The sequence below is a fragment of the Gallus gallus genome, chromosome 4 (genome assembly GCF_016699485.2).
Source record: "Gallus gallus isolate bGalGal1 chromosome 4, bGalGal1.mat.broiler.GRCg7b, whole genome shotgun sequence".
Lineage (NCBI taxonomy): Eukaryota > Metazoa > Chordata > Aves > Galliformes > Phasianidae > Gallus > Gallus gallus.
The window spans coordinates 35,038,879-35,053,318 of NC_052535.1; the positions used below are offsets into that span (position 1 = coordinate 35,038,879).

The 14,440-nt window shown below is 39.3% G+C and overlaps 1 protein-coding gene across 2 annotated transcripts in view; it reads left to right on the forward strand.

Annotated features, from left to right (window-relative positions):
- MMRN1 (multimerin 1) overlaps positions 1-14,440 on the forward strand; it is a 55,469-nt gene that overhangs the window by 15,929 nt on the left and 25,100 nt on the right. For both annotated transcript variants that reach the window (XM_046940566.1, XM_004941034.5), the window contains one exon: positions 11,831-11,950. In XM_046940566.1, coding sequence (XP_046796522.1) covers positions 11,831-11,950 — 120 coding nt within the window. The remainder of the gene's footprint in view (positions 1-11,830; positions 11,951-14,440) is intronic.

Consider the following 14,440-nt stretch of genomic DNA (forward strand, 5'->3'; position numbering starts at 1 on the left):
ATTGGTAATACATTGCTTTCAGTTGAACTCATGTGAGATGCATTTTTTTCAGCCCGTGAAGAGAAGAGAATTTTGGTATTTCGTTTTACTATGAAGCAGCTTAAATAACAGTGAAACTATGGATTGAATCAGAGGCTGAGTATTGAGTCTAGTACACTCATCCTTCCATTCTGAACACAGTTTTACTAATTATTATTCAAGGCAGCTCCCAAATACACAAGACATTCATTTAGGCTGTAAGTCAACCACATTGTCTCCATGCTGCTGAATGACACTGTATTACTCTATTCTCTTACTGCTTATTTCAAAATTTCCAATTATCATGAATCCAGTGAGGGTCTTTGTAGATTTCCCTTGCCCTTACCATGCATAGCAGTGAGGTGATGGTATTTTATTACTCAGCACAGAATGCTTTAATAAAGTCAACACCAGGGGCAGATTTGTTCAGCTGTCATGTGGTAGAAATGCTGAAATATTTCATTCTCAAGATCAGAGCTCTCCCCAGAAATTTCTTCTGCTTTTATCCGCCTGGCAGAATTTCTAGTGTACTGGTAAATTTAAATGAGTGGTTCAGCTCAGCAGATGGTTCAAATACAGAAGAAACATAGAAACCTGATTTAACTGCCTGGCTAATGTAAGGTTCACAGTCTCTTTTGATCATGTCACTTTTTAATGGAGCAGAGAGAACAATTCTGAAGTGGATTTCTTAAGATTTTGCATCACTGTGCATTTACAATAATTAAAACTCATGCATGACTTACATTTCTGCCTCACTGGGTGTATTGACTAGGACCTGGAAGAGAAAATCTCTTACGCTAGTGCTGAGGTTGCCTTGGTGGTTAAATGTCAGAAGATGTTTGATGGTATTTTGCCTTCATGGTGTTGTACTCCAGCCATGCAGAATATATTTGCAATGATACTCCCTTCTCCAGTAGCATTTTGAAGGTAATTCTGAAGTATGGCTGTGAGTCTACAATTTAATTTCCCTGAATGTGATCAACATAGTGTTATTCCTATTTCAGTCCTTAAAAAAAAAAAAACAAACAAAAAAGAAAAATGACAACAACAAAGGAAATCAGTAATTCAGGTACTCTTATTCATTACTTTATTGCTATTTCATCCCCCGAATAAGGGGAGGTGGGAGGAGTGAGGCAAAGGACATAATTGTGCACTTCAGTAATGATGGCATGAGTATTTAGAGACTGGTTTTGATTCCTGTTGAGCACTACAGTAAAACAGCTAAAAGGAAACTGAGAGTACTGGTGTGAAGTAGTATAAATCGTACCACATCATGCAGATTAGGTACTACAGTATGCTGTAAAGCGAGACTAGTATAGGGCAACCAATCCACAGAGTTCATGTGATTCACAGACATTTTGTTTGTATCAGTTCATATCAAATATCCCATGCATTGAGGAAATTGTTTCCATTGCTGATCCACGGACAGAAAGAATAAAAAGGTCTGTGAAAATGTGAATCTTTGCAGTGTTCACATTTTAAATGGTTTCTGTACCTGGAAAGAATCATCGATGGAGACCCAGATTGTACCGCTTCCCAGAGTGACTGTAGGGCATATTGTCTTTTAGGGGGAGGAGAAATGGTAAACACATACTCAAGCAATTCTGGACTGTAGGTGACAAAATAATTTCTCTGGAAATAACAAAATCCATAGTTTTGATTCTCTCAGACAGCTTTTCAGCAATGATAGTTTGAAGGAGTCATGACAGACTTTTTTCAAGAGTTCAGTAAACAGCACTGGAAAACAAAAAGCACATCTTCGCCCACATAGTTTTTGAGCCACTCCCAAGGCACTTGTAAAAGACGATTTCTCTCTTAGCCTCCTCAGATTTTGACTATTTATCTTTTCTGTGATCAGATTCAGATAAGGCAGTACTCTGCATATGACTTCTGAAATATTTTAATGAAGACAATAAAAGTTTCCATTAATCTTGTTACACTACCTACTGCATTAATGCACATGCTTATCTTTGCTCTTGCTCTTTGTTTCATCTATCATGGAAAGAGCGAGGATTAAGAACAGTTTTCCATCCCTATTTGACATCTCTCCACCCCATTCCCTAGATTAGGATTACCATAACAAACTGAACAAAGGATTAGGATTTAGCTCCCAGTCACTGCAAACAGCATTTCATCTATGGTTCACCAGAGAAATCAGCTCAAATTTGCACAGAAAACATGCATTCTCACAATTCCAAATATGTTTAACACTTTAGAAAACTGTCATCCTCCATTCCTGGAATAGACATGGCAAGGGAAGGAACAGCAATAAAGTGACCCATCTTTTCCAGAAGCATTCATTGCGTTGCCAGATTGAGAAAGTAAATGTTTCAAAAGACATTTTTCCTGCTACATCTCAACACATCTACTCTGCATTACACTCTTGGTAAGTGGTGTGCAAATAAGTGACACCACAGGTCATGAGGAAAAAATCATCTTGAATTTCATGGACTCTTGTTTAAGAGCTCCACAGAAATCAGTCAGTGACAGAATAAAAACACAGCTCTTCATGAGTAAGTGGCAAATCAGGTACAAAGCAATTACTAGCGAGGCAATTTAACTATTTAATGAAGGTAAATAAGAAGAGAAAAGCTGTCCAAACGACACTATAAACAGATCAAAGAAGAATACTTGTTTCTGGAATTGGGATGGGATCTTCTTTTTTAACATTTTCAGGTGTCATATTGTTTTGGTCAGCATTTCTCAAAACGAAGTTATCATTGACAAAGAGCGCTCTCGTTTTACAGAGATAAGGAACAGACTTGAAAAACAGCAAATTGGGTACCAGTGAGGTCATCTGAGCAGCAGGGTCCGTAAACTAGACTAGAATTATCTTAATGTATTCTATACTCCTGGCCAATTACATAATGGAAAACAAATTTATATCCCAGAGGGAGAAATGCAGAACTAAGACACTTTGAAAGAGAACTTTGACTGCTTTTCTTTCAAATATGTTTTAGTGGATAACTCTCAAATAAGCCTAATGGATAACTTCTCAAAAGTTTAAATTCCATCTCTGGGAAAGTGTGATTATTTTGAGGGGCTCCAAACACAGTGGAATAAGGTCTTGAAAGAGTGTATGTGGTATGCAACTAGACAGCTTTTTTAGTGCCAGAATTGGCTGGTGAAGTGCTAGCCAAGTGACAATTGTGAACTAATTTTTGCAGTACAAGGTAGGACACACATTTTCACAAGTGTAAATAAAAGCTTGGATGAGACAAAGAGGCTATTCACAGCCCAAGGTTTCAGCACAGTATGTACGAATGAAAAGGAAATGAACAATTGGAGTGGAATCTGTGTTTTTTAATAGGACAAAATGTCAGAACTCTGAATCCTGACAAACAAAACAAAACAAAAACAAACAAACAAACAGAAAAAACAACCAACAACCATGAAACAAACAGTGAAGCAAATGGTATAACTCCCTCTACCTGATACTTCAGTATTAACAACTCAGCTCTTTTTCAGGGTTGAAAGCACATCCTATAACATATTTTACCATTGCTTAGTACACTGCATATCAAATGTAATTCTTGGAGGCTGTCCAGGTTTGCTACTCCAATCAGCACATAAAGCAAATCTCCCAATCTGACTTTTGTATGTGGTCAAAATCAGACATTGTACTGAATTAGTATTTCAGCTGAGATTAGTAGATTCATACATTTCAGAACAAAGGAAGCTGAGCAGTGAGTATAGAAAATCAACCAGTCTTAATTCAAGTTTATAACTCTGTTTGAAGCATATATTTCAGAAAGATGCCTGATGCTCAAAGATACAGGATATTCATTGAAAGATACAGAATTTAGTTTAAATTCAATGACTTGCAGAAGGCACTGGGTAAGGAGGAACCTTAAAGATCATCTGGTTACGGCCCCACTTCTGTGGGCAATGACACCTATTGCTAGATCAGGTAGCCCAGGGCCCCATCCAACCTGGCCTTGAACACTTTCAGGGATGGAAAGGCTTATCTGTACAGCCTGTGCCAGTGCTTCACCAATCTCTAAGTGAAGGATTTCCTGCTAACATTTAATCTAAACCTCCCTTCTTTCAGTTCAAAATTACTACCCCTTGTAAAAAAGTCTGTTCTCATCTGTATGGTAACTGTTGAGTCACTGCCTGAACCACTGATTGAGCACCTGGGGAAAGGACCCAGTCAGTCCTAGGAGCACAGGTGAAGGCAATTCATCTGTGCGACCAGACAGGATGTAGCCTGGCTCCAGCCCTCTAGGACCTCATTTAAGGACTGAGTGCTAGTAGGGAAAGATCTCTTTCTGGAGATCCTTCTTTGGTGAAGCTTTTTCTTGCGAACCTAGAATCTTCTGATACAGGTGAGCAATCGTCTTCCTGTCCTTTATAGTATCTTTCTATTGTGCTGGTCCTTCTGGCATTAGGCTTTTGTTGTAATGCCTTTCCCATCATATTGAGCTGTCCAATTGCTACACCATCTTTCTTTTAATCTCTTCTTACATACTGGAATGCCACAATGAGGTCTCCTTGGAGCCTTTTCCTCTCTAGGCTGAATGACTAACTCTTACTGCCTTTCCTCATAGGAGAGCTGCTCTAGCCCTTTGATCGTCTATGATCTCTGGCCTTTACTGGTTCTGTTCCCATGGGTCTATGTACTGCTGGTGCTGCAGACCAGTGAGCTCCTGCTGCAGTACTGCAGGTGGGATCTCACAAGAGCGGAGTAGAGATGGAGTATCATCTCCCTCAGCCTGTTGGCCATGTATTCTGGTACAGTCCAGGAAATGGTTGGCTTTCTGGGCTACAGTTATGCATTACTTCTGTTAATATTGCTAGCATAAAATAAGTAAGAGGTCTCCTGAGTCACCTAGTGGATTTCAAGAGAAGTTGCTGAAGCAAAAAACTGGTCTCCTATGCAATAGCAAGAGGGAGAGGAAGAAAGGTAAGGAAGATCTGAGGGTACTTTCTATCATTTCTGAGTGCTTACATTAAATCTATCAACATATCTTTCTTCACCAAAACTTGGCAAAATGCTCAAAGCAATTTGAAAATGCAGTGTACTTTTATTTAACCTAAATTCAGGGCTTCTGTGGTACTACTCTTTCAGACTGGGAAAAGCTCTAGCTTTATAAGATATATGCATATAGAAAAAGATTGATTTATTGCACACAGTGTCAGCAAGCCAAATAAGTCTCAGTTTCTTAGCCTCTCCTTCTGAAACTCCTCCTCCAGGTGCTCATAGCACCTTTCTACAACCCCTTTGTTTAGATGTAATGGACAACACTAAATGAAAATGTGTAGAGTTGGGATTCAGATTTCATAAACTGTTCTATGAAAGAACAGTCAACTCTGTGTAATCTGAATGAGGCACAGCCAGCAAACCATGCATTGGCTTTAGCAGCATCTCCAGGTCTGGGTGCTCTTCAATTTCTTCAGCAACACAATAATCTTGTTTCTGTGATGTAGTGATGCTCAACTGTGCTGATTCAATAGTGTTTCTATTAAAAGCCAGGTAATCTAATTTACTCGTGGATAAAAATAACTGATTTTTCAGATGTAATACAAAAGGGGAGAATGAAATCTCCACCCTTTGTGTCCTGACTGCCACTGCTGCTCTTCCTGTGTGGTTTTAGGACTATTTACAAATGCTGTTGCTAAAAAGCAAATGGATTGACTGTGTACAGCTGTACTTGATGGTCTCCAGCTGGTAGTTTTTGTGTTATTTGTTATTGCTCCTGTTCAGTTATGTGAAGGATGAATCAAACTAGCGATGTACTGCAGATAGGGTTGATGCAGTCTCATAACTTCCACTTGCACTCAGGAAATTATCATTTTTTTTAATTGATGGTGTGAATTGCACTTCACTTTTCACCACCGCCAGGTGCCCCAGTACCAAGAAGACTGGTTCAAAGCCTGCGGAAGTCCTGTGCAAATGCATTCAGGGTCACATTCATTGCCGAAGAATGGTTAACTTCACCGGACAAAACATAAGGCGAGGAGAGAGAGGTAGAAGGACGAAGGCTCTGGGCCCAGGCCACGGTTAACCGTAGTCAGTCTCATTCACTCCTCTGCGGGCAGCGGCCGCCACCTGCCGGCCATTTGAAGCTGTAGAACCTCGCCTGATGCACGTATATCTCCATGTCGTGAGGCTGATGTAAACCGCTGAGGATGAGTCAGCTAAACACAGGGAAACACTGCAGTAATTCCTCCCATGCCTTCAGAAGTAGCTTTTTTTTTTTTTTTTTTCCAGATAGAAAGGTGTTGTACCTAAGTAATGCGGGCACAGGACGTGTTGCCACTGAGGAAGCGTGTGGGCAGCTCTTAATTACAGTGGCTCTGGAAAGACCTTTCACAGCTGTCTCCAGTAGGCAGCCCATTTTCTGAAGACTCCAAGGTGTTCTCCACCACCTTGCTACCAGTGAGCTTTGCTGGCCAGTACTTGCAACAGAAAGATAAAATCTCTCACAAGGGCTTTATACATTGACTTACACTGCTCTGTCCAGGCTGGATCTCTGCTGTACAATGTATTTTGTTTTTAAATGCAGCTTTCCTGATTGAGATCAGCTGTAATGGAAAAGAAACAAGATGCTGCTGCAGCTCTTGACAAAATCTGTGTCAGAAACCTGTGTTGCTGATCTAGAATATATCATTCTGGGGAGGTTAAAGGGGGTTTTCAGGTTTAAGTTCCTGTTATGCAAAACAGTTGTCTGTTCTGCCTTTGCATTAGCATATCCCATAATAGTTCTTTCACCATGCTTCATCTTCTGTTTTCAAATGTACATTTTTTTTCCAGACAATTTGATTTCAAAATTCTATTTACATTCTAAACATCTCTTAATGAGCTTAGTTCATTGGTAGCATAAAACTAATTATGAGTCACACCAGGGGCTCTTTTGCTGAGAATATTTCCTCTACTTTAGCTCAAAGATTGCTGGGCCCTTCTGAGAGCCACAGGTACACAGATATTGTACTCATTCAGTGTGAGAATTAGTTAAATATTGTAAGCAGAAATGATCTGTTCAAGTTAGGTTACTTTTTGTGGCAGATGAAAAGGATTGACAAGATCAGAGTATGAGTTCAGATTATTTTTAAAAATAAACAGTTGTCCTTACCTGATAAGTCTGGGATTTAAAGTGTTGCTTTTTCCTTGAAGGGCATCTCCAAATGAGCAAATTCCAGTAGCTGTTACCTTTAAATTGGCTGCTCTCTGTAGTAATGATAATGAGTGGATTTACATTATGAATTTTAAGAGGTAGTTTTAATCTGGTCTTCTGTATTTCAGGGCTTTGATGTATTTTACAGTTGTGCTTTTAATGTTGGTTTGCTTTGACTTATCTTTTTGTTGATCACATTTGTTTAGGTGTGGAAGGGAATGCAATTACCAAAAACAGTATCTCTTCTGTATGCACTGCATAAAAGACGGGCACTGACAGTATTGCTGTATTTCTTCAGCTTACTCCCTTTCTCTGCTGAGTTCTCAGGTCTGTGTGTGAGGATAAGAAGGTAGGTGAGGGAGCCAGGAGCTCAAGTCCTGACCACAGCACTGGTTCATTGTAGGTTGAGGTAATACAGTTCTGTGCAGACTTTGAAATCTGACTTGTATTTTTTGGTTCTTGATTTGCAGCTGTGGTAATGCACCTAGCTGTCATTTGCTCTTAGCTCCTCACCTTCTAGGTAGCTAACTTGCTAGTAAAAAGATGTACTAAATGACTTATAATTTCAAGTGTCTTTTGATCAGACTTGATATGCCATCAGCTAATTAATGAAAGTTATTCAGGAATGTACATGTTTACCTTCTCTATACTGAGGTTAAATCAAAAGCAATTCATAAGCAAGACATTATGTTCAGTTGGAGCTCCTCCTGAATAGACTGCAGTCAGTCTGGACTAATGTTGCTTTCTGCATTTGTGAAGAAATTTTGTTATTTCATTCATATACTGGTAATTTTTTTTGTAAGTTCAGTGCTATACTTAAGAGCACTGTTTTTTTTAATCTCAAGTATGAGCACTTAGTATAGCTATAAAATGGAGAAGCTGTGTCTATTTAGAATCACAAATATCTGGAGTTAGAAATGATGCACAAGGATCATTCGGTACAACTTGTGGCTTCATGCAAAATTCAGACCCAATGTCTGAGAGAATTGTATAAACAATTCTTGACCTGAGGGCCGTGACTTCTACCCTGGGAAGCCTAGTGTAGCGTTCATCCACCCTCTCAGTAAAGAACCTTTTCCTAATGGCCCTGACCAGCCTCACCTGAAACCACCAACCAAACCCATGGGACAGGAACTCCATTTAAGGCCACGTTTGAACCCATCTCCTTGTGGAAGTGCTTATTTATATCAGTCCTTTGGGACTGTTGTTTAGGTTTGTTACCTAGATGTTCTCTTTTATTTGCTGTGTTGTTTTAGTCACATTGCTTTGCTTGCTTGCCTTTGGTGTTGTGGTGCTACTTGGTGTTGATGTTAGTGCCTAGCCTGTATAGTTACACTCAGTCCCTGGCTCATTTTCTGCCAGAGGTTTTCTTATTCCTGCTCACTGATGCCTCTGCAGGGAAACTGGGGAAGAGCTGTCTTGTTATATTTAGTAAGGGAGCCGAGCATGTTATGTCATGCACCTGTAGAATGCTTGATGAATCTCTCTCTTCTATTGCTACTAAGGAGGTGAACTGGAAGGGATGAAGCATCTATCCATACGGCTAACTGCTGGCAGTATTTAAACACATATCACTACAATTTAGTTATTGGTGCTAGTCTGTGTTCTCAACATATAGGAGACTGTATAGGGCATCTATGCCACAACCAGAGTAGTGCTGCAAGTCATTTTGTCTCTTGTAAAACTTCAGAAGCTTTTTCCTTGTTGATTCTAACAAATTTGTTTCAGAAAGTTGCTCCTGATTTCCACAAAGGCAATGGGATGATTACCTGACCTTTAACCTTGAAAGCTGAGAGCTGTATTTAAGTTTTTGCAAGTATTTATTCAATAAGCATACATGCAACAGGCTAGAGACAGAGGGAACAGAACATAAAGGAAGCATCAAAAAAAAAGCACAACCTCTTTATATTTAATTAAAAGGGAATATTTTCTCAATGAAAATTTCCAAAGAAATGGTAAGTAGGTAAAATATGATCAAAGATATAAAGTAAAAATTCCTTTTACATGAAGCATGTTATTTACCAATTAAATCTCATGTTACATGAGGGTGTACCGCAATATGATGTTGGCAGCAGGAATACTGAGATGCTCCATCTGTTGGCCTTACTTAGTATCTTATATCTCAGGAATCATTTTCTAATTAAAGAACTACTGGTTCTGTCACAAATGTCCTGGTAAGATCTCAGAAGTCAAAAGATGCATCTTAAGGATAGGTTCTCATACTATTTTGTGTTTGTATAATTCTTGTGTGAAACAGTAAATCTGTGCATTTTGATTCCCACTGTAAGCAGCCTAGAGAAAGACAATGATTTCAGGGCAAGCTGGGTAATGTAAATACATTTTCTTGGACTCTAAAACATTAAAACATTAACAGAGCTATAGGAACTGGAAGCAAGAGTTAGCATCAAACCATGATACTGGAAGCTGAGCTTTCAGGTCTGATATGCAAATATTAGTCTGGAAGTAGTTGTTAGTACATCATCCCTACAACTGAAACAATGTCTTGTCACTAATTTGTCAAGCTAATAATATGTTTCAGCATGGGAATAATGGCATGACCCTAAATGGTACAGAGGAGCTCAGAGGGTGATAAGGCACTGGCACAAGCTGCCCAGAGAAGTTGTGGATGACCCATCCCTGGAGGTGTTCAAGGCCAGGTTGGATGGACCCCTGGGCAGCCTGAGCTGCTGGGTAGCAGCTGTGTCTGCAGCAGAGAAGCTGGAACTGGATGATCTTTTGCAGTGTCTAAGGCACAGACTCAGATGAGAACAATCCAAATCGTTTATTGCAGGTTCTCGCATCCCTTATATACATTCACAGGTTTTCTCTTGTAACTTTCCCACCTGTCTTTACATGTCAGCAAAACATTCCACAGAAACTCCTTTACTGTGCGTGCAGAGCTTATTCAATCAGAGCCATGGGTCATTCCAAGCCATGCACTCTTCCTCCAGTCTGGGTTGTTGCCATGCAGCCATCATGCAGCTTGCTTGACTTTTGTTTTGCACTTCTTCTGGTGGTGTCCTTGGTTCTCAGTGTTCCTTTCTCATGATGTTTATCTTGCACCACAGCTTCTGCTGTGAGTTGTCTTTCTTGTATTCCCACTGTCTTTAAGGTCTCTTCCAGCCTAAGCAATTCTTTGATTCTCTGATGGTAAATTTAGGTCATAAGCATGAGGTTCATAGAATTGCTCAGGTTGGAAAAGACCTTAAAGATCATCAAGTCCAACTGCAGCTTAACCACAGTACCCTAACTCTAACAACGCTCCACTACATCATGTCTGTGAGCACCACAGCCAAATGGTTTTTAAACACATTAAGCAATGATGACTCAACCACCTCCCTGGGGAGCCTACTCCAGTGCTTAACAACCCTTTCTGTGAAGAAGTGTTTCCTGATATCCAACCTAAACCTTCCTGGTGCAATGTGAGGCCATGGCAACTTGAGGTTGTCTTTATTTATGGCTGACTGTGTATTACAAGGCATCTTTTTGACACTTAATCACTTGGAAATTAAATATAATGAGATTAATGCACTTCATAATCAACTTCAGGTTTATTACCTAATTATATTATTATAAAAAAAAAAAACTTTAGGTTTATTACCAGGACTACACAGTCTGGTGTTTTAACTCTCATCTCCCAGTTCAACTATCATCTTCTTGATGCATGTAATATCTACTATGTAGTCATGTGAGTTTGTGCTGATTAAACTGTTTCTTGAGAAAACTAATTAGTCTTTTACTTTTCTGATTGAATACCTTATAAAATCTGTAACAGGACATGTCTTCTCAATATATGACAGCTTGCTTTTTTTCCTCCTTAGCACTTGCTGAGTGACCTTGCCAAATGCCTCTGAAATTTGTCTACATACTTCAGATTCAAAGGATGATGATAGATTTGAGACATGATTTCATCGTACAAATTCATCCTGAGCCATTATTTAAATGATAATTTCTACTTAATTCTTCTCCCTGTCCTATCTTCTACCACTGTACCTGTTTTTGAAATGGGATGTAAGAGTTTCTTCCAACCACCTGGTACTACTTTTAAAAGAATGTGGCCTTACGTCTACCTTCTCCCGCTTCCTCCTCTGTAGCTAACGCTTTGATTATTTCATATATGACTTCTTTCCAGGGAGAGGAGGGGGGAAAAAGCCAGTGGCATAGCCAGGAGCAGAACTATGGCATATTATGATTGTGTGTGGCTTGGACATCAACATGCACTGAAAAACACACTTTACGTGTGCTCAACTTATTTCCAGGGAAAGGAAGGAGGAATAAAAATACCTATCTGTAAAATTAAACCTATTGGTGTTTAAAAGCTTTGTTAAACAATTCTTTGACTTCTGGAGAGAGAGTTTCTTTATCTGAAATGCAGGGGTATTTTAAGATCTACGATTACTGCAGGCTAGAAGGACTTTCTTGTATCTGGTACTATATAAACATTTACAAAGGAAAAATCAGTTATACCTAAATAAATGTAGAGGTTTAGAAATAACTGCCTGTTCTCTTCGTTGTTAATGGATAGCTGAAGCAGAAAGAGTAAATAACTTGCCCAAAACTACACTGGCAGCCTGAGGGAAAAGAAATTTTGTTTGCATAACTTAATCCCTAATTGATATTCCTGTTAAGTATCATATCTCATTGTGCAAATTGTTATTTGTATTTTAATTATGTCTACTTTCCATCTCTTGCAGCAACTGGTGTGCTTATATCCATACGAGACTCTTACCAACAGTTGTAGTCGACAACCTGGAAACCTTCTCATCACACAGAGCAAAGCCTTGTACTTGGCTTATTGGATCCTGTGCTCAGAGGTGTGTAGAACTAGGAGGAAACAATACTCTAATTGTCACCAGCTGCCTAATGAATACAACCATAACTTCAGAAAACAAACAAAATAACATATGAGGTAGCAAACAAGCATGTTTCCAGATCTCATCTTAACATGTTGCTTTAGCAAGTATAAAAAAACCTATGATTGGAACTCTCCTTCAGTTCCACCATACACACTTGGCATACCCTGACTCTGGCATCATCTAATCTCTAATCCATGTTTCTTCTGGATTACTTCAAGAGAAACTGCAAGTCTTTAAAGTTCATGTGAGAAAGAAGATGCTTTCTGTGCAGTTTTCCAAGCTTGTGCATTGTGTTGCTGGGGCAAAAGGCATTCTCTGAATGGCATAAATATTTTTGTTTTAATCTCTTCTGGGTTCTTATTTCTGTCACAACTACGTTGGCCAGGCAGCAAATCTAGAAAAGTTATTGGCCTGGATACAATTTGTGAACAACTCTGAACATATTCAGATTGTCCTTTGTGGTTTGAGTGACTGTTTGTATTCTCCAAACACTAGATTTTAGTAGTAAATGAATTCTGATTTTAATACACGGAACTGGAGAATGGTAGCTTGAAACAGAACCAGTAAAACAAAGATTATAACATGTTTTTCCCTTGTAAAACTTCAGAAGCTTCATGCAAGTCAGCTTCTTCTGAGAATTGTCCTCTAGATGGTAGGGCAGAGCATACTTAAACTTTGAGGTGAAACCTGAAACAGAGATATCCTTAGGTTTAGGAGAGTCTGAAATATAATTAATTGTCTTGAAATTGTGGGATAAGCCCTGAGGTTGCAGTGTTAGCAGCTTTTTTTCTTATTCAATCTGATAGATTTGCAGTAACTCTGATTTTGACTTTTTTTTTTATTTTAATTATTTCCTTGGGCTGCTCATGTAATTTAGTTAGCTATATATACTTCTGGGGCTTGTCTACATGGAAAGCTATTTCTGAAATATCTATTCCCAATTAACTCCTTCCATGAACACTTCATTTTTTTATAAGAACTTTCAGGAATTGATTATGCTAATACAGAACAAGGCAGTTTTATTGCAAAATAAGAGCACATACGCAGTGGAATAATTGAGAGGACCAACCTTGATTTCAGTTCACCTTGATCTTTAGTGAGTTCTTATTGCTGAAAAGTTCTTTTCTCAGAGGCAAAGCAGTCCAGGGACATGTACAAACCTGCTATACATCTTAATATACAGTATTGCAGTCCTTATGAAAGGTTGACAAGGGTGCATCATGAAAAAATTCATTGGAAGTGTATTTTTTTGGTCTGACAGTTCTCAAATTTGTCCCCTTTCTGGAGTGATTTTGACAGGCACTGTGTCCAGAAGGATTCTGTAGCTATTATATCTTTGTATTTTCTGAGATCTGAGGTGTTTTCATGGTAGTGTTTAGAAACCAGTAAAACTATTTGAAATTCTTCTTTACTCAAACATTCTATTTAAAAGAAGTAAATATGCATACATTAGCTTGTTTCTTCAGTATGTTCTTTTGCTGCATGTTCATTCTAAGCTGATTTAACTTCAAAAAGCTGTAAGAAGTGATGGGGTAGTTGGAACACAGAGAATCTGTTGGAACACAGAAACAAAATTGCTGCTGGCTCTGCAGTTACCTACTTTAACTGTAAGAACTGAGGTATCACAATTACAAAGCTATACCCTACTTTCTTCAACTTACAGACAGGAAATTTTCTTGTTTTATCAGATTTATATATCTATAATCTTGTTCAAAATAGTAATAGAATCATAGAGTGGTTTGGGCTGGAAGGGACCTTTAAGACCATCTAGTTCCAACCCCCTGCTATAGGCAGGGACACCTCCCATAGACCAGGCTGTTCACAGCCCCATCCAGCCTGGCCTTGAATGCTTCCAGGGAGAGAGCATCCACAACCTTGCTGGGCAATATGTGCCAGGGCCTCACCACCCTCACAGTAAAGTATTTCTTCCTGATATCTAGTCTAAATCTACCCTCTTCTGGTTTAAAGACATCTCCCCTCATTCTATTGTTATGTGCCCTTACAAAAGTCCATCCCCAGCTTTCCTGTAGGCCCTCTTCAGGTACCAGAAGGCTGCTATAAGAAGCCCCAGAGCTTTTTCTGCTCAAGGTTGAAGAGCCCCAGGTCTATCAGCCTATTCCTGCAGGGGTAGGGGAGGTGCTGCAGCTTTCTGATCATCTTTGTGCCTCTCCTCTGGACCCACTCCAACAGCTCCATGTCCTTCTTGCTGGACACAGTTTGGCAGGTGAGGTCTCACGAGAGCAGAGCAGCAGAATCACCTCCCTTCACCTGCTGATCACGCTTCTCTTGGTACAAGCGAGGATATGTGTTGAATCACAAATGAGAGGCTTCCAATATGTACTTAATATGGTCTGGTATAGCATAAATTCATCAGAAATGCTTTTAGTTATTGATTTCAAAGGAAACGTGATTGCACAGTTGTATATTTGACTCACTCTGACCAACTCA